We start from the raw sequence: 26,379 nt of genomic DNA, 5'->3' as shown, positions 1-26,379 counted from the left end.
GTTCACTCACCAGTGCGGCGGCTCCTTGCATCTAGGTCTGGGGATCAGCTCTCTGCCAGGCTGGTGCCTCCTCATTTGGTTGTTCGCCCTGTAGACACTCTGGCCGTGGAGTGCTCCGTTTTTGTGACGGCCCTCTGGCCAGGTCACTGTAGCCCTGCCCTGCCAGAGTATCAAACTCTCCCTGGACAAACTATCTGCCGTCTCAGACGGTCTTCTGCTTCACCTCCAAGACTATGCCACTTTCCTTGTGGCCACTAGGGGAACCTGTCCCTGGAGTAGTGGACAGGGCCCATATGCCCATCAACCAGTCTGCTTCAGTTCTGACCCTGTTTGTTTCCCTGCATTCTTTCCTACCTCTCTTCTCTATCTTCTCCTCCTCCTCCTCCGGGTTACTACTGGACCTCAAGAAGTCAAGTCCAGTCCCCTGCCCTGCATCAGGACCAATAAACCTAGACCATCCCTGACAGGGGTTTGTCCAACCTGTTCTTAAAAACCTCCAATGACAAAGGTCCCATGACCTCCCTTGAAAGCCTAGTTTAGAACATAACTACCCCTACAGTTAAAAAGTTTTTCCTACTCTCTAACCTAAATCTCTCTTCCTGCAGATTAAGCCTATTACTATTTGTCCTACCTATAGTGGATGTGTTGTGATGATTAGGCCTATAAATTTATCCTAATTGTCAGCTCAACTGTGAAAAGCGAGTGAAGGTTCATAAAAGTGTCATGATAACCTATTACAAGTGTTGATGGGAGAAGATAAAAATGGAGATGGACTGAATTAGTCCAAACCCCAAGTCCTCCTGATCCAATTCAAGGACTCTGTTAAGATCATGCCGAGTAAATGAGAGAAGTGTGGGACTGAAAATCAGTTAACTCAAATTGGTGTCAGAAATTAAGCATAATTGGTGGACAAAATGCGGGGGGGGGAGCTATTCCACCCATCATTCCTCCTTGGGGGTCCTCAATAGACAAGAGGGGGGAAGCTGGCTACTGAAAGGAGGGGATGCAAACACAGTCTAAAAGATAAGAGAAGGGAAAGGAATGGGTTTCACCATTGCAGCTGCCACCCCATTATTTCCCGGGACCTTGAACCTTCTTCGTCTTAATCCTGAGAGACGTCTTGACTGGGCAAATGTTATACCAATAAAATAAAAACCAGCAGGATCTTATTAAAGGGGAAAAGGCAAAATACCACATTTATTGTGAATACAGAAAGAATCATAGTAAGCAGTTAGTTATAGCTATAACATTCCATTCAATCTCATATTTATTCACACATTCATGCATACATACACACACACACACAGGTTCTGCAAGGTTGTTATCATAGTTACCAGCCTTAGAGTTGCTCATGCCAAGCCACTGGCCAGGTGGCCTGGACACGAGGAGGGAGCAGGGCCTTGTCAGATGCACATTTGATGCTCTTGGAAGTTGGTTTGCAGAATCAGACCCCAAAGTTCTCACTTTCTAGAGTCCATTTTTATAGGAATTTCTTCCTATGCCAGTCTATGGGAATTGCTTCATCATGCTGTTGCTGAATCAATCAGCAGATGGCACGTTCCTGATGGCTCCGTGCTGCCAGATGATGTTATCTTGTTCTTTGGTTCTCCCATTCTTGAGGCTGTTGGGTGGATTCCAGTCTGCCCTCCGGGGGTCCTCTGGTTATTTCCACTTGATGCCTTCTTCAGCCGATGGACACTGGACTCTTAGGCTGGCACCTCCCTGATCATTCAGTTATTATCCACACCAAGCATCCATCCACATACATCCTCTATCTCTATTTTAATCACAATTGTTAACAAAGCGAGATGAATACAACAAAAGGGCGGGGAGTCTCTGGGTGCTGTTTCTGTTGTTACAGAGTATTGCTTTGAGTCTCTCTCTGTGAGAGTAGTTGTGGTTACAAAGAATGGCTTTGAGAACAGACTGTCTTAGAATGTACTAACACAATTAGCAGCTTGCAAGTTTCACACATAGAGGGAGAGAAACAGTACCAAAAACTAAGAGACCTCTTAATTAGTAATACCCTGGAATTTAAACTATGGGGAAATCAAACTCATTTGTGATTTTAATACAGAACTTCTTTAATATGATCCAACACCAGACCAGGGAGAGGGACCACCACCTCTGCCAGCTCCAACTAAATCCCAAACAGCACCTGGGTTGTGAGACTTTGTCTTTCTCCCAATATGTCTTTTCCCTTCCCTACCTTATTTCCTCTCTTCCCTGCCTCTGTCCCCTTTTTCCTTCTGTCTAAGAAGAGGCTGGCTTAGATGACCAAGAGCCTGTGATTGCAAGGACAGCTTACACTACTGTTGCAAAATATGCAAAGTGCAATGCTCTAAAATGCCTACTGCTGGCACAAATTTGCCAGGTCTCAGAGTGACTGATAGGCACATTGTGTGGTCTTGTGTTTGTTCTGCAGCAAGGCTCCACCGAAGAGCCAGCTGCATTGTCTCTCTTTTGCTGTTCTTTCCTTTCACCTTGAGTGTGCTCGTCTTGTTTGGTTTTCTGGAAAGCAGGATTGGACTTGAATAACACCAACAACAACGCCAGCTCCAGTCCATTTCAATTAGTGTCTCTTTTCCCCAAAAGGACAGTTCTGGCCATCTTTAATGCCATCTAGAAGACTGTCAGCTGAGGTGGGGGGAGGGTCCTTTTAAAAACTCCAGCTCAAAGGAAAGAGGGAGGGGTGTTAAAATGAAAGCCTTACTTAAAGCTTTGCATTTTTCTTAAAGTTAGTGCAGTTAGTGATTTTGAATGGTGTTTGCACCATAGTATAAGCAGGCTGAGATCTGAGTACCAAACCCCGAACCTTGTTTTACACTGTTGGACAGTAACAGAATCATGTTAACACCTTGGACTCTTTGGGCCCCTGTATTCCATCTAAATGACTACAGCAGACATGGAGAACAGTTGATCCTTATAACAGTCCTTAACATGTTTGAGGACTGTTACAGGTCCCCAGACTAAACGTGCCCAATCTTCATAGGTCAGGTTTGCTAAACTTTTGAGCATTTTTGTTGCTCTCCTCTGGACTCTCTCCATTTAGTCCACATGTTTCTTAAAGCAAGGTGTCCCATACGGGATGTGTTACTCCAGCGTAAGCCACACCAGTGCTGAGTGGAGTGAGACAGTTTCTTCCTGTGTCTTTCATGTGACATGGAACTCATGCTCTAATCCATACAGTTGGTAGTATTTGCACACAGTTGTCATTAGGTTTCAGAATCAACAACCCATTTACATGATTAAGTAGTTCGCACCTCTCAAAACTATTGTTTGTCTGCAGGCTCTGAAACCAGAGCAATTGCATGGATTACAAGACCAAAAGAGACCACTGTGGTCGTCTAGTCTGACCTTCTGTCTAACACAGGCCAGAGACCTGACCCAAGTAATTCCAAGAGCAGGTCTTTTAGAAAAATATCCAATCTTTATTTAAAAATTCAGTGATGGAGAATCCATTATGACCATTGGTAAATTGTTCTAATGGTTAACTACTTTGTTTTAAATTTACACCTTATTTCCAGTCTGAAATTGCCTAACTTCTACTTCCAGCCATTAGATTGTGTTCGACCTTTCTCTGCTAGACTGAAGAGCCCATTATTAAATATTGTTCCCTATATAATTATAGGCTGTAATCAAGTCTTCCCTTCACCTTCTCTTTAAGCTTAAATAGAAAGTCTTTGAGTCTCTTACTATAACGTATGTTTTCTAATTCTTTATTCATGCTCCTGGCCCTCTCCAATTTTTCAACATCCTTCTTGTGAATTGTGGGCACCAGAACTGGACACAGGATTCCAGCAGCAGTGCCAAATACAGGAGTAAAATAATCTCCCTGCTTCTACTCGAGATTTCCCTGTTTATACATCCCACCAAGACGTAGGTTGCTTAAGGTCAAGGCCCTTCACAGCCTATCCCCACTGTCCCTGTCATGTCTCATTTGGTATCGGAGGTGGGAGTCGACCTTTCAATCGGCCCATGATAGTCTCTGTCACCCACTTCTTACATTTTCAAACACCTTTGTGCTTTCTCCCCTTCGGCCCCTCATGCCTGGGACAAGCGCCCTGTAAACTGTTGCAAAGCTACAGTGTTCTCCTCTGGCACAAAGATCGATGTGAACTGGAAAAGGTGCAGAGAAGGGCAACAAAATGACTAGGGGGGTGGACAAGCTTCCATACGAGGAGAGATTAAGAAAGACAGGGACGGTTCAGCTTTTTAAAGAGACAACTGAGGGGGGAGAGGATAGAGGTCTATGCATTCATGACTGGTGTGGAGAACGGGAATAAGGATGTGTTAGTTACCCCTTCACAGAACACGCAAACCTGGGGTCACCCAATGAAATTAACAGGCAGCAGATTGAAAACAAACAGAAGAAGAACTTCTTCACCCAACACACTGTCAACCTGGGGAACTTGTTGCCAGGGGATAGTGCGAAGGCCAAAATTATAACTTGGTTATAACACAAATTAGAATAGTTCCTGGAGGAGAGGTCCATCAAGGGCTATTAGCCAAGCGGGTCAGGGATGCAACCCCACACTCTGGGTGTCCCTAAACCTCCAACTGCCAGAAGATGGGACTGGACAACGGGATGGATCACTCAAGAATTGCCCTGTTCTGTTCATTCTCACTGAAACATCTGGCACCAGCCGCTGTAAGAAGACACGATATTGGGGTAGATGGATCATTGGTCTGGCCCAGTATGGCCGTTCTTATATTTGTAATCCTCCTTTAAACTCTCCTTTGCTGTAAGGCCTACAAAAATATTGACAACAGTTAGGCTGTTGGTGTGCAAAGTCAGTTTTGCTGACCATATGGCCTCACTTTTTTCTCGCAATCCTCCAGCTGTCTGTATCCAGCTGTTGTCTCTTGTCTTATGCCTAGATTGGAAGCTTTTGGGGGTAGGGATTGTCTTTTTGTGACAAAATTCCTGCTCTACCTTGGTGGGTCTTGCGCTTATTGGTGGATTTGCTCATCTTGTAGCTTCACGGCAGCCCTCAGCTTGGCCGTTTTTCTGAATTCACAGTCCAGGTCGACTCCTCCTGTGTCTGACCAGGAGTTGGGAGGATTTGGGGGGAACCTGGGCCCGTCCTCTACTCTGGGTTCCAGCCCAGGGCCCTGTGGAATGCAGCTGTCTAGAGTGCCTCCTGGAACAGCTTTGCGACAGCTACAACTCCCTGGGCTACTTCCCCAGGGCCTCCTCCCAACACCTTCTTTATCCTCACCATAGGACCTTCCTCCTGGTGTCTGATAATGCTTGTACACCTCAGTCCTCCAACAGTCCGCATTCTCACTCCCAGCTCCCCACACACACACCACAAACTGAAGTGAGCTCCTTTTTAAAACGCAGGTACCCTGATTAGCTTGCCTTAATTGATTCTAGCAGCTTCTTGATGGGCTGCGGTGTTCTAATCAGCCTGTCTTAATTGTCTCCAGAAGGTTCCTGATTGTTCTGGAACCTTCCCTGTTACCTTACCCAGGGAAAAGGGACCTACTTAGCCTGCTCTCCTGCTGCTGCCGCCCTCTGGCCTAGGCTTTCCTTGCTTTTTGCCCCTGCTTTTGGCTTCCCCCCACCCCGACCAGGCCAGATGCTCTCCCCCCTTTCTTTTCTTTTTGTTGTTTTTTTTTCTTTCTCTGGTGTTGCTAGAGTGCTGGCTGGCTGCTGGCCAGCTGTTAGCCCCCCCTGCCCGCCCTCGGACGCTGCTGCCGCTCCAGCTGAAAACCCCCCGCCTGAGGGGGGGGGCCGGCCGGCCCGCTTCCCCAGAGCGAGGGAGTGGAAGGATCTAGGCCCCGGACCCAGACCCAGCCACTTGCTGTTTGTCTGCGGACCCATCACCGGTTGAGAGGACTCTTATCACTTGCTCCGTCATTTCTGGAATGCAAAAAAGAAAGCCCGGAACAGACAGAGAAAAAGCCGTCCACCGGAGGAACACCGCCTGGGGAATCTACAAATCGCCGTGGAGGGGGCCTAAGACTGAGTAACTTTCGAACTGTGCTCTCGTGTGGGGGGAGGCCTTGACTGTGTTTTAACTGTGTTTGTAGGGACACAGGGGGTGTGGCACGGAGCCGCCCCCTGATCCATCTGTGTCCTCCCAACCCCCACACTACAATCTTCACCCCCCCACTCCACCATCTTTGCTGGCTGTCTAACATCTGCCTGGCATGGGCCAGAAGCACCAGCCAACCAAACAGGACTCTCTGGACAAGTGTACGGTGGTTCATGTGCCCCCCCCGTCCCTGAATTGTCCACCCCACAGCTTGTCCCTTTCTACCTGACCCCAACTCCTGTTAATCACCTGCCACCGCCCCCGCTGGGGCATCGGCAATGGAGGTCACCGGGGTCCTGACCTCTGTCCCTCCTTTTCTCCCCAATGCTGCCTTGCTACCAGCCCTTTCCACCCTGGGGAAACTTGTTTCTGTCATCAGTCTTCTCCAGTTGGGCTGCAAGGACCCCACCCTCCGTCACATTTTTTCCTTCCGCGGGCATGTGCAACTTTTACTGCCGTCAGCGGCACGTGATGGAGAGGCGCTCGAGGGGTCCTTCCTAGTCCCCCACCAGGGGACCCGTTACCGGGTGTACTTTTCCACGGGGGAGGCCCGGTGCTACCTCTGCCGGGTGTCGGGGCATGTCCGGAGGGACTGCCCCTTAGCCAGGCAAGGAGGGGCACCTGGGATCCCCGAGACCCGGCAGGACATCGGCCCTGTCATTGCCGACGCCCCTGGCCACCCGGTACCTGAACCTACCCCCCTCCTCTTTGGACCACCACTTCTCCTGCTCAGGCCCAAGGGGCACCTCCCCTACAATGCCCAGACGAGCGGGAGAGCCCCGCCCTCGCTGCTGACAATCTGGCGGGGCCTATGGAGGAGGGTGTGGCAGAGATACCACCAGGCATGGGAGAGAGCCCACCCCAAGGGGAATCCTCCCTCCCTTATGCTGCCCCACCACTCCCCCCCAAGTCCCTGAGCCATCGCCTTTACCCCCTGACACGACCCCTGCTAACCAGCCCCCAGATGATGCTATGGAGGGCTGGGCCCTAGTCCAGAGGAAGCGAGGCAAGCGGAAGGCTCGAGCTCTGCCTCATCTACCCGAGGCGGAGGCCCCCCGGAAGACCAGGAAGGGGGGCACCGATGCCAAACCTTCCGCTTTGCCCACGAGTGCATCCCATCCACCGGTGTCAGCCGGGAAAGACGTGGCAGCACCAGAGGGTAGTGTCTACCCTCCACGGACCCTCGAGGAAGCCCCTTCTGTCCTGACACTACCCGAAGCCCCCGGGAACCCCGAGACAACCGTCGTGGCGGGTGCCGGTGGGGAGAATCCTGGGGCAGCGGAAAGTGTCCTCTCCTCCATGTTCAAGGAGATTGATGCCCTAGATCCGACCCCGGTCGCCCAGGGGGAGGACGACCTTTTGCCAGCAAATCTCGATCTGGGCAACCTTACTCCACCCCTCTTTTCCCCATACTCCCTCCCCTTAACTGCTGCTTCCGCTCCCACCTCCGAGGAGCCCTTGGACTCCTCCATCGACCCGGCCACTGATGGCACCCCGCTGACGACCACTGAGCTTGCTCAGGTGACAGCCAGCGCCACGTGGCCATGGCACGAGTCGCCGGGGCACCCCCCATTGGTGCGGAGCAATTGACTTCCTTCCCGGGCAGGGGCCCTACAGAAGATAATCCACCTCCTGATGCTGTGGCTGCTAAATCCACCACAGAGCACATGCCCGGTATCACTGAGAGCTCCCTCCCCACCCCTTAACCCTTGAGCCTGATCGGGAGGCACCACCATCCAGCTGCTTGCCTCCCGAAACCCAGAACCTCGCCTGTGCCCCTACCCCTACCCCTATCCAGTCTACCTCCTGCGATGTTATCGCCGCCCCCGGGGCTGTCTCCTTTTCTTTCCCAACTGATGACCCCCAGGGAGCAGCCTTTGTGTTCTCCTGCCCTGACCCATTAGGAGCTGCTATTTTCCTTCCACCGCCCCCTATTGCCCCAGAGCTTGAGGCAGGCCTAGAAGCTCCAGCCCATCAGGCACCCCGTTGGGGGTCCGCACCCTGCTTGTCCGTTTTAGTGGACCACGGGGCTGCACCAAAGGCCCCACCGGGGAACAACTGGTAAACCGTAACCCCACGCCCCCATGAGCTGCGAGGAGAGCTGCAGAAGTTTTTAGAGGATGTCCGTGGCTCCCGCAACAAGGTACAACTTGCTCTCCAGGGACTTTTCTCAAATCCTCTGGGCCAGAAGGGCCCTCATGGGGGAAGGTAAAGGGACGGGGAAGCAGGATGCCACAGCCTACTGGCGGGTCTGCGTCTTCCGTGAACAATTACTCACCTACAGGATGGGTCACGGACTTCCTGGCAAAAGTCACAAGAGTCGGAAACCTCCTGGACTACGACCGGGGAGACTGGCTGGATCCCCTGACGCTCGCTCGGCGCATGGGGCTCTCCAGACCTCGTAGCCCCCCAGCGCGTACTTCAGGAGGTGAAGGCCGCTTTGCTGCCCGCTGCTAGAGCTTACCTCAGTCGGGTCCTGCTCAAGGGCACGCCCCACCCCGCCCACCCTCTACCCCAGGTCCGCTGGACCTTTTAATTGGACCCCTGCCCCATAGACCCAATCAACCCCCTCATCCCTTTATGGCAAGCCAGCTGCATGAACTGCCAAACCGCACCAAGGAAACATCTATACACGCTTCCAAACCGCACCAAGGAAACATCTATACACGCTCGTGCTCCACACCCTTCACGCCCTCACCCTAGTGTCCCACCCTGACATAAAGTGGCGAGACCTTCTGCCATCTTTGGAGGGTGAGCAGCCCCAGTGGGCCAGCCTATCTTCCACCTTGGTTCCGAGGCCCGTCGGGGACATCAGTTGGCGGCTCCTTCACGGAGCTGTGAGCATGGGCACATACTTGGCGCGGTTCAACCCCATCCCAGATACTTGTCCCTTTTGCAGTGTGAGGGAAACCCTGGCGCACGTATATTTGGAGTGCACCAGGCTGCCGCCCCTGTTCCGGCTCCTCACAATTCTTCTATTACGTTTTTGTTTGCATTTTTCCCCTCACCTTTTTATTTATGCACTCCCCATCCGTGGCCTCACAAAGTCATAGAATCATAGAATATCAGGGTTGGAAGGGACCTCAGGAGGTCATCTAGTCCAACCCCCTGCTCGAAGCAGGACCAATTCCCAGTTAAATCATCCCAGCCAGGGCTTTGTCAAGCCTGACCTTAAAAACTTCTAAGGAAGGAGATTCTACCACCTCCCTAGGTAACGCATTCCAGTGTTTCACCACCCTCTTAGTGAAAAAGTTTTTCCTAATATCCAACCTAAACCTCCCCCACTGCAACTTGAGACCATTACTCCTCGTTCTGTCATCTGCTACCATTGAGAACAGTCTAGAGCCATCCTCTTTGGAACCCCCTTTCAGGTAGTTGAAAGCAGCTATCAAATCCCCCCTCATTCTTCTCTTCTGCAGGCTAAACAATCCCAGTTCCCTCAGCCTCTCCTCATAAGTCATGTGTTCTAGACCCCTAATCATTTTTGTTGCCCTTCGCTGGACTCTCTCCAATTTATCCACATCCTTCTTGTAGTGTGGGGCCCAAAACTGGACACAGTACTCCAGATGAGGCCTCACCAATGTCGAATAGAGGGGAACGATCACGTCCCTCGATCTGCTCGCTATGCCCCTACTTATACATCCCAAAATGCCATTGGCCTTCTTGGCAACAAGGGCACACTGCTGACTCATATCCAGCTTCTTGTCCACTGTCACCCTAGGTCCTTTTCCACAGAACTGCTGCCTAGCCATTCGGTCCCTAGTCTGTAGCGGTGCATTGGATTCTTCCGTCCTAAGTGCAGGACCCTGCACTTATCCTTATTGAACCTCATCAGATTTCTTTTGGCCCAATCCTCCAATTTGTCTAGGTCCTTCTGTATCCTATCCCTCCCCTCCAGCGTATCTACCACTCCTCCCAGTTTAGTATCATCCGCAAATTTGCTGAGAGTGCAATCCATACCATCCTCCAGATCATTTATGAAGATATTGAACAAAACCGGCCCCAGGACCGACCCTTGGGGCACTCCACTTGATACCGGCTGCCAATTAGACATGGAGCCATTGATCACTACCCGTTGAGCCCGACAATCTAGCTAGCTTTCTACCCAGCTTTCTAAGTCGCGGGATCTCCTAGTTAACCTCCTCCTGGCCCTGGCTAAAATGGCCATCTATAAAACCAGAGAGGAGGTTGGCCGATGGAGTTTCCTGTGACTGTGGGGCCGTTTTCCAATCCTCGGTCCGTTCGTGTATCTGGGCGGAGTTCTTCTGGGCGGCGTCCACTGACTCCCTTGATGCTTTTGAGGAGCAGTGGGCGCTGTCCGAGGCACTATGCTCGGTGTCCCCGTCCGGCTCCCTTTGTTTTGACCCTTTGATTGGGGAAGAGAGTAAGGGACCCCAGCCCCAGCCATTGCTGCTGCGGACACCATCACCTTAGAGGGGTCCTTTCACACGTGGGTGCACGGGTCTCTCCCCTCCCCCGGGTTGTCACCCCACAGCCTGCCCCTTTTGTTGGGTGCTTTCAGAGGAGGGAATTGTTGGTGACACTCGGGCGTGGCGCCAGGTAACTCAAGGGGGTGGCAGACCTTGAGAGTCGATGAGGCCCCCTCGCTCTGGACCACCAGGTAATTCGGAAGGGTGGAAGACCACAAGAGTCGAGAAAGCCCCCTGTTCTGGGCCCAGGCAAGCTTGAACACTTCCCTCCCCTGAAGCTAATGAGAAAACAATTGCAATTGGTTGCTGTGTTACACATTGCATATGCTGTTGTTTTGTTTGTAAGTGTGTTATGCAAATAAAAAAATACCTTTTTTGCTTCAAAAAAAAAAAAATTATCGTACCCACAGAAGCCGCCATGGATACAAGCCACGCGCAGCCCATCAAACTGGCCCGGGTCACCAAGGTGCTGGGCCGGACGGGCTCGCAGGGCCAGTGCACCCAGGTTCATGTTGAATTCATGGACGACACCAGTAGATCCATCATCCGAAACGTAAAGGGGCCTGTCCGTGAGGGGGATGTTTTGATGCTGCTGGAGTCTGAGCGTGAAGCAAGGCAATTACGCTGATCTATGCTGCAGCTGGTTGACAAGCCTGATGTGACTACCATTTCCAACTTCCTGTAATGAAGAAGCGACAGTTCATACCTACTCCGCTTGATTTAGTGAAGAGGAATGTTGTGTTTCAGAGACTACAATAAAGGATTTTTTTCCAGTTTAAAAAAAAAAAATTACTCTCCTATAGCCATCTAGCCTGACCCTGTCACACTTTGTTCGGTGTTTGTACAGTGCCTAGCGCTGGTTCTTGAGCATAAGCCTATTTTACAGATGGAGAAATGGACGCCCAGGGAGCTGAAGTTACCTGCTCTTGGTCACAGTGCAAAAATCTGTGGCCAGATTGGTGACAGAATGCAATCCCAGGGCTCTGTGCTAAGAACTAGACAGACAGCGGTGCCTTCCTTGGAAAATCACCCCACTCTGCAGTAAAGGGCATATTGCAACCCTTCGATGAAAGAGACAAGGCCCAAAGTTAGTTGTAAGGAAGGAGAAAAAGAGAGGTCAAACATCAGCTGAACTCTGCAGAACAACAAATTGGCCTAGCTAGAACATGGTATGTTTTCATATGCTGTGTGCTTGCTTTGCTATGCTGTCTGCTGAGGGTAGCAGAATGCAGGCCCTTTGGCTCACGTTTCCCCTCGAGCTATTATTTTTTATGGGGTTGGCACAGCGGCTCCCAGCCTTCCTTGGTTCACATACCGGCCCCTTAAAAATATTCTGTGATGTGACTGGAGTATCAAGCTCGTGTACCCCCAGTGGTACACATAACTCTGTTAGGGGAAGCCCTGGCTAGCTTATTAGCTAAAGAGAACCGGGCGGGGGCCTGACTGGACCGGCTCTCTTGCTTTCCGGGTTGCGGGCAGCCCCGCCTATGTCCTACTGACAAGTGGCGAGAACTGGGGTCTGTTTGAATCATGGCATCTCTTGTGGTGGAAAACCCTGTTTTTCAAAGGGATTTTGCCTTCTCCGTGTCACTGTCCGTACACACCTTTTTGGCATGACCTCCTTGTCATTAACAGCTCCTTCTACAATGCATTAGAGAGCTGGTCCTGGGAAGGGGGTACCTGGTGAAATCAAAGTACTTCTGCACTCCCCCATGTGCCTTCAGAATATACCAATAGCCGTCCAAATTGGCAGGGGAGGGGCTTCTGACATGTGTGTGACCCAGCTGGCTCAGAAGGGGGACTTTATATTGCTGTAATCGCCAGAGGCCTCAAACAGGGTCAGGACCTCACTGTGCTGCATGCTGGAGAAACCCATTCTCTCTGCACTGAACAGCTCACAGTCCAATGCAGTTGTGTAGTGCTTTTGTGAAGACAAGCTACGCTGCTGGGAGAGAGCTCTTCTGTTGGCAGAATTAATCTACCTCCGCCAGAGGCCGTAGCTATGTCAGTGGGAGAAGATCTCCTGTCCACCTAGCACTGTCTACATCAGCGCTTAGAGCGGTATAACTACATCACTCAGGGGTGTGGATCTGAGTGACGTCGTTATACCGAAGTAATTCTGTAGTGTAGACCTAGCCACATAGAGCCATTCCCTGCCCTAAGGAGCTTAGGCAATCTAAATAGATAAGGCAGACAAAGGATGGGAGAGGAAACAGAGGGGAAGTGACTCACCCATCCTCACAGCCAGGAATGGAAGAACCCAGATCTCCTGACTCCTGATCCAGTGCCCTACCCACTAGATCACGTTGTCTCCCTTATTATAGACGGATGAAGCAAGTTAAAATAACAAAGCTCATTGTTTTGTTACTGGGGCTGACTTTAAACATGGGGTAGAGAGATCATCACAAGCCACTCATGCAGAAGGACTCCCTAAACAAAATGTGTAATGGTCCCAGGTTTGAATTTCACCATCTAAACCTCAAGTCCACCTTTAAAAATGTTTCTTCCAGAGAAAAACAAGTACCTGTTCGGTCCTCTTGAGCTGGTAATGCAGTGACCCCCAATGGCCAAATACGGTCAGGACATCTCTCTTGCACCAGCTGCTTTTAAAACAATTAACAAAAGAGTTTGGTATCTTTGCTTACACTGTAAGATCTATATGTGCGCAACATGTGGGAGTTTTCAGTTACCACAAGCCTAGTAAACCAAGGCTACCATCCTCTGGGTAATTTTAACTGGCAGGGATGGGATGGATTGAAGCTAAATGTGATACTGATCAAGGAAATGTGCAGGGGCCCTGTGAAACTCTTTACCAGAGGATGTTGTAAATGCCACAACTATAACAGGGTTCAAAAAAGAACTAGAAAAATTCATGGAGGATAGGTCCATCAATGGTTATTAGGATGGGCAGGGATGGGGGAATGGGTAGGATGGATCTCGGAGACCTAGCAAGATCAATCAGCTGATGGGAGAGGCAGCGAGGACAGGGGATTTGGGAGTGGATTGAAAAAAGAACTAGATAAGTTCATAGCCAGGATGGGCAGGGATAGTGTCCCTATCCTCTGATTGCCAGCAGCTGGGAACGGGCAACAGGGGATGGGTCACTTCTGTTACCTGTTCTGTTCATTTCCTCTGAAGCACATGGCCTTGACCACTGTTGGAAGAGAGGATGCTGGGCTAGATGGACCATTGGTCTGACCCAGTATGGCCGTTCTTATGTCCTTAACCCATCCATGCGCTACTCCCAAACAATTAGCAGATGCTGCGCTCCTCCATGTACTTGACTTGTGGGTACACACATTCCAAATCGCTCACTTGTTGGCAGGCAGCCACGCCAGGAATTGTTGTTGCAATGGCACATCTACAAAGCTTTAATTGGGAATAAAGTGCTTGTCCATTACTGCAAGCCCAGTTTTAAATGGCCAGAAGGGACAACTGTGACCATCTAGTCTGACCTCCTGTCTAGCCCAGGCCAGAGAACGTTCTCAAAATAATGCCTGCAAGCTCCACGCAGGCCTACAACGTACAAGTGCCCTCCCTCCCCGCTCTGTAAGTCCCGTTATTTGTATTTCACGCATTTCTCTTTCCCCCCATTATTATCACAACAAAGGGCCGGCAAGTGAATTCTGCATCAGGGCCAAGAAACTTCCAAAGCAATTTTGTTTGGAAAAACCTGGCAAGTCCTCCAGGGCAAAAGCCCATTCCTCTGGGCCAAGTAACTTTTCCTGCTGGAGGAATAAAACGCAACTAATCCCCCTGCCTGAGAGGATTTGCCTGCACGCACTTTTCTTGCAAGGCGGGGGCGGGTTCTAGCTCCAACGCGAGCCCTTCCCCCTCCGGCCGGGGACGAAGTTGTCCTCCTGTAGCCCCTTGGGAAGGCGCGATGAAACTACAACTCCCAGCGGCCCTTGCGGCCGACCTTTTAAGATGGGCGCCGGTGATTGGCTGGAGGTTGGGCCAGTGCGAGGGCGGCTTGTTGGCGGGGCCTAGCCCGGCCGGTGTCTCAGAGGGAGGCAAGATGGTGCTGGAGAGCACTATGGTCTGGTGAGGAGCCGGGGCCGGGCAGGGGGTGGGGGCTGCTGGGGTGGGGACCGAGGCGGGCGAGGTCGGGCCGGGGCCCCGGGGAGGAGCCGAGGATAGGCCGGGCCAGGGCCCGGGGAGCGGGGACCGGGCCCCCGCGGGGTTTCCCTGAGTCATGCCGGCTCCTGCTCCGCTGTCTAGGCCCGGCCGGGGGGCAGGATGAGGGGGAGCGGGGTCAGGCGTGGGGGCTCGCCCGAAGCAGGACAGGGGAGTTAGTGGGGCTATCTGGGTGGAGGGGGAGCAGGGTCAGGCGGGGGGGCTCGCTGGGGGGGGGAGTGGGGCTGGGGGGGCTGTTGGGATGGGGGGGCTGAGGGGGAGCAGGGTCAGGCAGACGGGCTCTGGGGGAGGAGCGGGGCGGGGCTGTCTGGGTGGGGGAGCAGGGTCAGGCAGGGGGGCTCTGGGAGTGGAGTGGGGCTGGGGGAGGCTGTTGGGGTGGGGGGGCTGAGGGGGAGCAGGGTCAGGCAGGGGGGTTCTGGGGCTGGAGTGGGGCAGTGGGGGGTGGGTTGAGGGGGAGCAGGGTCAGGCAGGGGGGCTCACCCGGGGTGGAGCAGAGCGGCACCGGAGGGGGGGATGTGGAGCTGGGGGCTGGTTCAGTGCTGGCTGTGGGGGGATGGGGGAGAGCAGTGGGCAGGTGAGGGGGTGAAATATCCCCAGGTGGGGAGACTCCTGCGGGCAGGGCCAGCTTGGGGTGAGGAGAACTGCACTGAGTGCGGGGCCGGGGGGGCTGTCAGAGTGGGTGATAGGGTTGAGCAATGGGGTATGTGGCACTGGGTCAGGCTGGAGAGAATCTGGGGGGGACTGACAGGACTAAGTAGGGGCCACGTATGTTTACGGTCCTGGGGGGAGGGGTGCAGGGCTAGTTGGGAGGTTGGAGGAGGGCAGGTGGGGGTGGATTAGGGTTATGCGAGGGAAGTGGAATATCCCTAGGCAGGGGGGACTCTGAGGCAGGGCCAGGGCCAGGCTGAGGGGAGAGTGAGGCCCAGGTGGGGTGGGGAAGAGGAGCAGGGATGGGGGGGTGGCAAGGGGGGGTTGGGGTTGAGTTGTGCGGGATGTGGAGCAGGATCAGGCTGGAGAGGCTCTGTGGGGGAAGTAGGGGCAGGACCAGGGTGAGAATCTGGTTAAGGGGATGGGGAAGAGGAGCAGGGCTGACTTGATGGGGTTGGGGAGAACTAGGAGAGGGGAGGGCTGGATTTGGATCAGGCAGGACGGGGCAAGCGGGAGTGGAATAGCCCCAGGCTGGGGAGATTTCAGTGTGGGGAAAAGTCTGAGGTGAGAGGGAGTTGGGGAGGGCTGGTGCCAGAAAGGGGGTCTGGAGCAGGGCTGGGTTAAAGTCATGCAGGGGGTAAATGGAGCAGGACCCTGCTGGGGAGATTTCTGGGAGTGGGAGATGAGTGGCAGGTTGGGAGCAGGGATGTGAAAGAGGCAGAGGCCATCCCAGTTCTGGGCTGGGGATGGGGTAGGAGAAGATGAATGGGCAGCATCAGTAGAAGGCTGTGGGGGGAAGTGGGATCTGTTGGGTGACTTAGTTCTAGTTTGGACTGTGGGGCACAGTAATAGACTGAAGGGATCAGGGGGTGGTCATAAGGTGATGAGAATCACTGCCCTTTTATGGGAGGAAGGATTAATGCTGGACTGGTGAGGGGACTAAGCTGGCTGTCCCTTCCAGGCTAGAAGGTGGTTTGGTGCTGGCTGAGGTAAGGGCAGGGAGAGTTGTTAACTTGGATGTAAGGCTGGGCTGGGAGGGCTATAGAGATGACCGTTGTTTGGATGGGGAGCTTCTCCTTGGCTGTGGAGGGCTTTCGTTTAGTGGGCAATGGATGATAGTCTGGGACAGGAGATTCAGAGGGGGGCAGTGCTGGGATGTGGTGACATTTGGGTCAGGTGAAATAAGGCAAATATTTGACATTGGTTGGGGAGGGCTTGATGCTGTGGAGAATCTGCAGGGCAGAGTGTGGTGGTCAGACTCTGGAGGATGGGGAGGGGTGCTCTCTGGGAGGATCAGTTGGGACTGAGAAGTGGGAGCATTTGAGACAGCTAGACTAGAATCCACTTCACACTGGATCAACAAAGATAGCCAGGGCCTCCTCTGTGTTAACTCACCTTTAGCCCAGTCTGGATTCAACCCCCAACCTTCCTCCCTGTCCACCCCCCACACGTTATCTCATAGCACAGCCAAGGCTGGTTCGGGTTTGATGTGGCCCAGAGTAGCTTGTAACAAGAGCAGACAATAGAGACTGTTCACAGGATACAGTGTCTGACCCTTCTCCCCCACCCCCCAAGAACTGGAGAGTATAAATAAACTGACCACCATTTTACTTAGGTTTGCTTTCTACATTACCAAGCTGATAGCTAGAGCTAAAATCAGGCATAGAAAATAAGTTTATACTTCAGAGATACATAAAAAAATCACTAAACTTACTATTAAACTTACTATTGTTCAGAGCACAATAAAGATTATGGTTACTACAATACCTGAGACCCATTAGTTGCTGTAGTCTAATTACCAAATGTAGCAATGGCAGAGATTCATAAGATGCACAAAACTTCCATTGTGCGTTGTATATGGTAACTAAATAGCTCTTCAGTTAGTTGGATAGAGACATCACAGTAGCTTGATTTGCTAAGTAACTATGTCAGATTCAAATAAGAGACAGTGTCAGGTTAATTATTGTTCTCTTGTAGCTGTTGATTTCATGACTTTGGTAGAGTGAGTTCTGAAATTGGAATATAAAATCCCAGATCTAGTGAGTCCAGTCCATTGTTGCCTTGTACATTGTATGGTCACCTACACCAGTGCAGAATGGGTGCAGTGGGCTACCATTCTAATCTGGCAGTGTATTTACCCTCATTGTTACACTAGGTTCACATAGTGACAATAACTGCATAAGGTGCAGGGCAAGAAGAGCTGGGCCATGTGGGTGGGGGGTGTAGTGGGTTAGACCAGGGCACTGGGAGTCATGAGTCCTGGTTTCTGGCCCACATCATGCCACTGGTACTGTCACCTTGAGGAGTCATGATGTCTGTGTCTCGTAAAATAAGAGTATTAACTTGCTTCTCAGGGTTGTTAGAATTAATGTTAGCAAAGCACTTTGAAGTCCATATGCCATGTGCTATTTCTTACTACACACATCCACTTCCATTCTTGTGTGTGAATGAATGGCTGCTTTTTGTAGTAAAGAATATTTGTGTTCAGCAGCACACAGGGTTTGCATTTTAATACAAATGATGCCTTCTGGCATGAGAAAGTGGCTTTGTGTGCTACAGCCAGGAGAGCAAGGATTAAAACTGGATCCTGTGCAGTGACATTCTGTATGTGAAAGGTTTAAAATCGCACAGAGACAAAACTACTACATAGTTGCTTCTGTCTGCTGAGCTCATTGCACACACCAGGGGCTCCTTGCCTCCATTTGCCCCACAAGCTGTTTGTGTGCCTTATTTCAGGAACTCTCTGCAACCCCTCATTGCCCTATGGTAGGGGCTCTATGTGCCCTCCATTATTTCTTCTGTCTGGGAGTTACGTCATTCAGGGGCACAGCATTTTAAACTCTATTGGGAAGAGCTGAGATGTGGGGGGCACGGAAGGCATCAGTGACCCTGTTTTGTTTTTCACCACATCCATAGGTTTCTGCCCATTAATGCTTAGACTGAACATTCTCTGACATTTTTAGGATGGATCAGCTCTGGCATTGCAAGGTTATCACGTTATTGACAGACATGCCATCAAGTTGAATGTCACCAATTGTCACCAACTGGTAGATCCTGGAGTCTCTGATAGTTGATCGTGATCTCCGGCTGCTAAAAGTCCGGCGGCGCAGCAGGGCTAAGGCAGACTCCTTGCCTGCCCTGGTCCCACGCCGCTGAGTCCTGGAAAGGGGGCGGGATCAGGGGGGTCTCCACATTCTGCTCCTGCCTGCAGCTCCTTTTGTCCAGGAACGGGGAACTGTGGCCAATGGGAGCTGTGGGAGCGGTGCCTGGGTGCAGCACGCAGAGCCACATACCTCCCCACTCTGCCGGGGGCTGTAGAGATGGCAGCTTCCAGGAGAAGCGCGGGGCTGGAGCAGGCAGAGAGCCTGCCTTAGCCCCACTGTGCCGCAGACCGGGAGCCACCCAAGTTAAGCGCCACAGCAGGAGCCTGCACCCCAACCCCCTGCCCCAGCCCTGAGCCCCCTCCTGGAGCCTGCACACTGTACCCCCTCCTGTACCCCAACACTCTGCCCATGCCCGGACCCCCCTCCTACACCCAAACTCCCTCCCAGATCCTGCACCCTGTACTCCCTCCTGACCCCAACACTGTCCCAGGCCAGAGCCCCCTCCTGCACCCAAACTCCCTCCCAGACCTTGCACCCCTCAACCCCTCCTACACCCTTGCCCCAGGCTCAGCCCAGAACCCCCTCCCACACTTCAAACACCTCAGCCCCAACTCCCTGCCCCAGTCTGGCGAAAGTGAGTGAGGGTGGGAGAGGACGAGCAACGGAGGGAGGGGGAATGTCGTGAGTGGGATAGGGCCGTGGGGAAGGGGCTAGGTAGATCCTGGGATGCATTTAAATTCAGAAAGTGATCTTGTGCATAAAAAGGTCGGAGACCACTGGCGTAGAGCCCCTCTTTGTTCAGCCAATCCTCAATGAAAGCACTATCGTAGCAAGCCATCAGTGTTGCAGATGAGCTAGCTTACATGGAATGGGTCAGCCGGCTGGTAGGTGGAGAGTAAATCTGACTTACGCTGTCAGTGTAGCTAACAGGTCACAACTGCAGTGTAACAGGTCCTGTTAACTGAGGGGGAGCCAGGATGTTAATCGTTCTCTGTTGGGAACAGAAGTGAAACCACAAAGCTGGTAATTCACCGCTTGATAATACTAGGCACATGTTTAGCACCTTTCACCCAAGGAGCTCAATGCCTGTTGCAAAAAGCAAGGGAGAATTAGCCCCATTTTACACAGGGGGAGGGAACTGAAGCGCAGAGGGGTGACTCACCCAAAGTCCCTCCCTCCGGTGAGTTAGTAGCAGTGTCCAGAACAGAGCCCAGAAGCTCTGCTTCTCAGTCTCCTTTTTTATCCCCTAGACGTTTCCGTATCCCAAACAATCGAATCTGTATAACGGGGGGTGCTTGGACTCTGGGATACCGCCATGCTGACAGTTTGCCAGGAGCCTGAGCTGCATCAAATGTTTCATTAGCGCCTGGGGCTGTGAGACATCAGATGACCGTTCTAGTCCCAGCTCTCATTGACTCTGTGTGACCTGTCTCCCCTGTCTGTGCCTCAGTTTCCCTCTCTGTAAAATGAGGGCATGGATATTTGTTCACCTTTGCCAAAGCACTTTGGAAGCTACAACTATAGCAGTGCTAAGTTGCTATAATATCAAAAAGCTGTAGGCTACTTCTTAAAATGTCAAATAAATGTTCATAACCCTAAGAGAGATTTGCGTATACATACTGATAGGAACACGGGTATTGCCTCATCAGATTGGTCCAGCTATTCTTTGTCCTGTCTCCAACCATAGCTAATACTGCTGATGAATGAAGAGAAATTGTTTGTTCTTTGTGTTCACCTGCGAATCTCAGAACATGCAGCTGAGGTTGAGTGCTCTTCAGCTGGCAGTTACAGGGAGGGGGGAGCTCCATGCCCAGTTTTAGGACTCATGGACTGGACTATGGGCTCTCAGAGTCTGTGCAATAGGCCCAAAGGACAGGCCTCTGCATTGTCCTACTATAACCAGGGCTTTAAAATGGGTTTAGTTCTTGCATCTGAATTTCAAGATTCCTGAGCATGTAAAGTATGGGATTTCTGTAGGTCGGTTCTGCCTTGGCTGAAGAGCCTTTGACTTTTTTTTGCAGGCTACTTGTATGCTTCCTTCTCTCTCTCTCTCTCGCTCTGCCTTAAGAATTGACAAGGACGAGGAGACATGTATGTTGTTAGCCATCTGGCCACAGATCTAGGATCCTGAGGCTTCATTTTCATGAACCAGCTTAGGGTAAAAACCAGACAAGCCTGTTTTTTAGTTCTGACCTTGTCTGATTCTTTCTGTATTTCAGTGTTGACAACAGTGAATACATGAGAAATGGGGACTTTTTACCTACTCGCCTGCAAGCTCAGCAAGATGCTGTCAACATCGTGTGCCACTCAAAAACCCGTAGCAACCCAGAGAACAACGTGGGGCTCATTACCTTAGCTAAGTACGTCTGTAGAGTTCCCCCTCCTAGAAATCAAAACGACTCCTGCTCTCCCACCCAAATGATAAGTGTGGTCTAGGGCAGTGCTTCTCAAGCTCTCTGATGTGGGGGACCGGCAATTTGTTTTCCCAATGTGCGCGCAGACCGGCCGCCGATGGCTCGCGGGCTGGCACCGGTCCGTGGACCACCACTTTGAGTAACACTGCTCTTGTGTAGTATTTCCCAGCCAGTGGGTTGCAACCCCCATGCGGGTAAGAGGGTCATGAAAGGCAGTGCGGGGGATAAGGGAGGGGATTATATAAAAAATCTACAACAGAGATCCCGCTCCCTGCACACCTTGATCCTGCAAGGTTAAGTATTCTGTCAGCCTCTCAAAAAACACAAATTACATAGGCTTATCAATGATGCAGTTCTGACCCTTTTATAGTAAATGTAAGGGAGTTACACACACTTTTAACCTCACATTTCAGGTTGCCAACCTGAAAAGGCTGAGAAACACTGATCTAGTGTATTGAGCACAGATCTAGGGATAACTGGCTTCTGCTGTTTTCTCCATGTGACTGTGGGTGACCCTGTGCCTCAGTTTCCCCACCTGCAAAAGGATATTACCTTACAAGGGGTATTGGGAGGTTTGATAGGACTTTGTATAACAATGCAACCATTTATATTGTTCTAGTAACTGTGAAGTGTTGACCACACTTACCCCAGACACAGGACGGATCCTTTCCAAATTACACACGGTGCAACCCAAAGGGAAAATTACCTTTTGTACAGGAATTCGAGTTGCTCATGTAAGTGACACCTTGTTCATGACTTTTCTTAAATGAGTCGTCGTCTTGTATTTCTATAACCCCTCTCATCCTAAAGCATTCTGCTTACTGTTAGTGTGGCCTCATAGGTAGAGCACTGGACTGTGTCTCAGGGACCTAGTTTCTATTTATGGTTCTGCCATTGGCCTGCTGGGTGACCTTGAATAATTCATGCCACTTCCGTGCCTCAGTTTCCCCATCAGTAAAATAGAAATAGTGATACTGACCTCCTTTGTAAAGCACTTTGAGATCTAAGGATGAAAAGTACTAGATAAGGGCTTGGTATTGTTGTAATAAAGTCTCATCATAGTTTAGGATACTAAATGTCTTCATCTGAAAGTGTGAGGTGAATTTAGACAAGTGACGTGTAACTGCCCGAGTTGGAATTGAGCCAGGTTATGGGATTTAGTGTAATCCAGTCTGCTACCGTGGTGAATAATTCTATTGAGAAGTTGAGTGTGGGGAAATCAATGAGGCTGTTTGGTGAAGGGGAAGAAAGAGAAATATAAACTAGAGAGAATCTGAGTCTGTGGAGATGGCTTTTTATTTGCTACCAAATTGCTGGGTTACAGTTGCAATATATCTCATGTATGTGCAGCCAATTTACAGGGGCCAAATTCCGTCAATTCGCACCCACAAAGGAGAGATACATTTGTTACCCTGAAACATCTGGAATAGGTCTCAAGGTTTAGTCGCTCCCTTCTGTCCTGTACTTTCGCTCTGTACTGGTATATGTGCTTCTCATGTCATCCTCTGGTGTGTACATCTGGAAAGCCATTATTCATATATATTTAGAGGGGGAACCAGGGCTTTGGAGCTGTGCTCTGCTCCAGCTACAGGCAGAAATCTGCTGCTCCGGGCTCCGCTCCAAAGCCCTGGGGGGAACGATGGTCTTGTAATTAAGGCACAAGACTTGGAGGCCGACCTTCTGGTCTGTTGCCAACTCTGCCACAGATTTACTTATGTCTACACAGAAAAGAAAAACCCACCATTGGCCCATGCCAGTTGGCTAGGGCTGCAGGGCTGTTTCATGGCTGTGTAGACGTCTGGGCTCAGACCCAGCTCTGGGACCCTCCCATATCGCAGGGTCCTAGAGCCTGGGCTCCAGCCTGACCCCAGACATCTACATAGCTGTGAAACGGTCCCGCAGCCTGAGCCCTGTGAGCCTGAGTCCCCTTGCACGGGCTAGCCGCAGGCGTGGAGTTGCCGTATAGACATCGAGTAAATCACTTAATGATTCTCTTTTGCCTCAGTTTCCTTGGGTGCAAAATAGGGATCATAATACCTGCCTCACAAATGCAACTAAACTAATGTTTGTTATGCTGGAATCCTTTGATAGAGGAAGTGACATTACTAGTGCCAGTTCCTTATAAAGCATGTTGTGGAAGCAGCAGACTCTTAAAAGCAGCTTATTACACTACGGCTTATATCATCTTGAAAATACTCCTCAGTCTAACGAATCTTGCTTCATAAAAGTGCCTCCTGCTATTTAGTTCAGGTTCATCCCATTATTCCAAGGTGTGTGTGTACAATGTCCCATTTTTTCTATCCCACGCAACTCCTCTCCCTCCTGGGCATTTACATTTTCTTGATACATCAGTCACCATCAGCTTCCTTTTGAGGATTAAAAAGACGGGGACTGTACAGCTTGCAAAAGAGACAGCTAAGGGGGGGATATGACAGAGGTCTCTGAAATCATGAGTGGTGTGGAGAAAGTGAACAGGGAAGTGTTGTTTACCCCTTCACAGAACACAAGAGCCAGGGCTCACCAAATGAAATTAACAGGCAGAAGGTTTAAAACAAACCAAAGGAGGTACTACTTCACGCAATGCACAGTCAGCCTGTGGAATTCGTTGCCAGGAGATCTTGTGAAGGCCAAAAGTATAAGTGGGCTCAAAAAAGAATTAGATGCGTTCATGGAGGATTGGTCCATCAATGGCTATTAGCCAAGATGGTCATGGATGCACCCCCATGCTCTGGGTGTCCCTAGCCTCTGACTGCCAGATGCTGAGACAGGACGTTGGGGTGGATCACTCAATAATAGCCCTGTTCTGTTCATTCCCTCTGAAGCAGCTGGCACTGGCCACTGTCAGAAGACAGGATACTGGCCTTTGGTCTTACCCAGTATGGCCGTTCTTATGTTCACCTTGGATGACAACTCTTATTTTCCAGTTGGCTTTGAAACATCGTCAAGGCAAGAATCACAAGATGCGCATCATTGCCTTTGTTGGGAGCCCCGTGGAAGATAACGAGAAAGATGTGAGTAAAGCGTGACCAGTTAGATGCAATTTCATGGGTGTGTTTAATCCGTGATGGTGAACCCTCAGGTCTGGTTTACACTACAGACTTATGTCATATAACCATGGCAATCTCACTCGGTGTGAAAAATCCACTCCTCAGAGCGACGTAGTTATACCAACCTAACCCCCGTGAAGACAGCTCTGTGTTGATGGGAGAGCCAGTGCAGCCTTTTAAATGTAGACGTGCCTTCAGTTTTCACAGCAATTTCTTTATCTAGGTGTTTATACTGCTCTCATCACCCTGATATCAAGTACCTCATAATAGCTGCTTTCTTGAAACTGGAACTGTTCAATGCGTTTCTGAACTGACTATGTTGGTCAGTCTTTATATCCAGAAAACCTGGTTCTAAGAAATCTTAATAAGCATTCATATTACAGCAATCTTATTGAATCTGTATCAAGAACTGCAAGGCTCAAAGCTTATGTCCCAATGAGACAACTCTTTAGCTGATAAATCCTGCTACTAGAATGTGAGCTACTGAAAGGGGGTGGGAGGGTGGGTGTGAAAATGGAAAAGAAGGAATGATGCAAATAAACTAACTCAGCTTCCAGGCAATACAGGTTTCTATCAAAACAGAGCCTCGTTTATCCTATTCTATACATAGGCTTGGAAGGATTCCATTTCTGTAGGTAAATGTTGGTAAACACTGATTTCGCTGTACACATACAAACCCATGAAAAAATATTTCCATTGAAAAATGCTGCTTGAGAACTTAGAGTTTGATTTAAGGATATTTACTTTGTATATTTTGATGTGATGTTGACAATTTGTGTTTTAACAGTTATAACTCTCTAACTTTTTGAATCTCAACATGTGTTGTGATTAAATAATTGTCTGACCGCCCCATAATTTCCCTGCAACTGTGAAAATTTAAATCTGCCCCCAGTAGGTGAGGGAATTTAAATTGGATCATGCATCAGAACATGCTTAAATGTCTTGTTGCAGTATTAAAAAAGCCTTCAAGTATCAAACAGTCAGAAGTCTGAACTCTTAATTGTATTTGTCTGGATTATTATTATTTTTTTTTTTTTTGGTTATAAAAAAACATTCAGAATTTTAGATAAGTGCCTTTTTAATTAAGTCAAAGTACATACAATTAAAAAGGTGATGTAATGTAATTCAGATTGTCCGTGTGTCTCTTTAAAAGAAGCTTGCTGGCTTTAAGGATTGATTTTAAGTTCTGGCCTATTTGGTTTTCATAGGAGTATAATGGAGATGAAACCTCTCAAACATTTTACTGTTCAGAAATAATCGCTTACTATGAAGCTTGTATAGACTGGCACCTGTAAATTAGATGCTTTTATATCTGGCTTTGTGTCCTGATGAACGAATCCCACGCACTTTTGTCTGCTTTCTGTTATGTGGAGGAGATGTAGGAGCTGAAGACAAGTGATGAAAGGCTAACACTCCTTTCTCTTTATTGCAGCTGGTGAAACTGGCAAAGCGCCTTAAAAAGGAGAAAGTAAATGTTGACATTATCAACTTTGGAGAAGAGGTGAGAGTTTTAAACTGATCTCCCAAGAGTCTTTGAAATACAAACTCCAGCCAGGGGTTTACATCTCATTTTCAAACACTTGTCTCCTATCTATCTGGGAACACCAGTGAAGAATACTATCACAATTCCCCCATCTTAATCTCTTCAGCAGGGATTTTAAGGCTGATCTGTGCAGACAACAGAAATCCTTCCATTAATATTTTGCAGATTCCAAAGGAGACTCTCTTCTCAAATATTCCCCTGCTGTGTTTCCTATGCAAACATTTCAGGCTTCTGCTAATGCTTTAGTGAAACTGACTCTAACTAAAAGTGAAATTGACTGGTCTAGACTCACCATCAGTGAAGGGCAAAAAGAAAACAAATTGGATTTTTAAAATTGTTTCCATAAATGAAGGAACTGAAGGACGTCTTTTAATATTTTTTTTTTAACTTCTTTTCTGCATACTTTAGTCACCTGCCTTTTCACAGCGTTCTGGCTGAAAATAGAAAGCCAGCTGTAATTCTGAGTTTCACTCAGGTGGCACAAACCTTTGTATACAAAACATACTTTGCCCTTTGTATGAAAAACCCCAACCCATCCTTAGGATGAAACCTCTAAGGCCGTGTGAAGTTCCCATATTCCCTTGCAACCATGCATCAAAGACTTCAATTACTGTTCATGAAATATAGTTAATGATTTGGAACACACCTCGGTGAGTCACAGGCTACATTAGTCAGTGTTGGTTTCTGACATCCTTGGGCAGAGGGCTGTATTGTGGTATAAGGCTAAGGAACAGTGGGGATTGTTGCGAATAAAATTGTGGTTGAATTTTGTCGGTCTGGCATCTAGTCCTGTGAGGTGACCCCTCTCCATCCAGGGTCTTTCACCCCATGCCTCCGAGTGGTGTTTCTGAGCTGCAACACTGTGGCTATGAAAGAATCTTATCACCACTTTAAAAGACTTTGGTTGATTTTGGAACCAAGCTGGTAATGACATTCCAGGTGAGAGGGAAAAATAATTGGTTTGGCGGTTTTCCCTTCTCTTCCCCAATAATCCCTACTCCACTTCCAGATT

At 49.8% G+C, this 26,379-nt stretch overlaps 1 protein-coding gene and 1 pseudogene across 2 annotated transcripts in view; both read left to right on the top strand.

Annotated features, from left to right (window-relative positions):
- Positions 1–26,379, top strand: part of LOC144279934 (26S proteasome non-ATPase regulatory subunit 4) — a 70,364-nt gene that overhangs the window by 40,480 nt on the left and 3,505 nt on the right. Inside the window, exons 15-20 of one of the 2 annotated variants that reach the window (XM_077841639.1) lie at positions 5,785–5,816; positions 10,633–10,665; positions 20,583–20,723; positions 21,397–21,511; positions 23,702–23,788; positions 25,257–25,325. In XM_077841639.1, the coding sequence (XP_077697765.1) occupies positions 5,785–5,816; positions 10,633–10,665; positions 20,583–20,723; positions 21,397–21,511; positions 23,702–23,788; positions 25,257–25,325 (477 nt within the window). Of the gene's footprint in view, positions 1–5,784; positions 5,817–10,632; positions 10,666–14,400; positions 14,519–20,582; positions 20,724–21,396; positions 21,512–23,701; positions 23,789–25,256; positions 25,326–26,379 lie in introns of those variants that run through there. The other variant, XM_077841638.1, reaches the window with a different exon arrangement.
- LOC144279634 (small ribosomal subunit protein eS28 pseudogene) lies at positions 10,883–11,102 on the top strand (annotated as a pseudogene).

Source organism: Eretmochelys imbricata, chromosome 24 (assembly GCF_965152235.1).
Source record: "Eretmochelys imbricata isolate rEreImb1 chromosome 24, rEreImb1.hap1, whole genome shotgun sequence".
In the NCBI taxonomy this organism is placed as follows: domain Eukaryota; kingdom Metazoa; phylum Chordata; order Testudines; family Cheloniidae; genus Eretmochelys; species Eretmochelys imbricata.
Note: the sequence above shows the minus strand (reverse complement) of the source record. Positions and strands in the feature narration are given on the sequence as shown.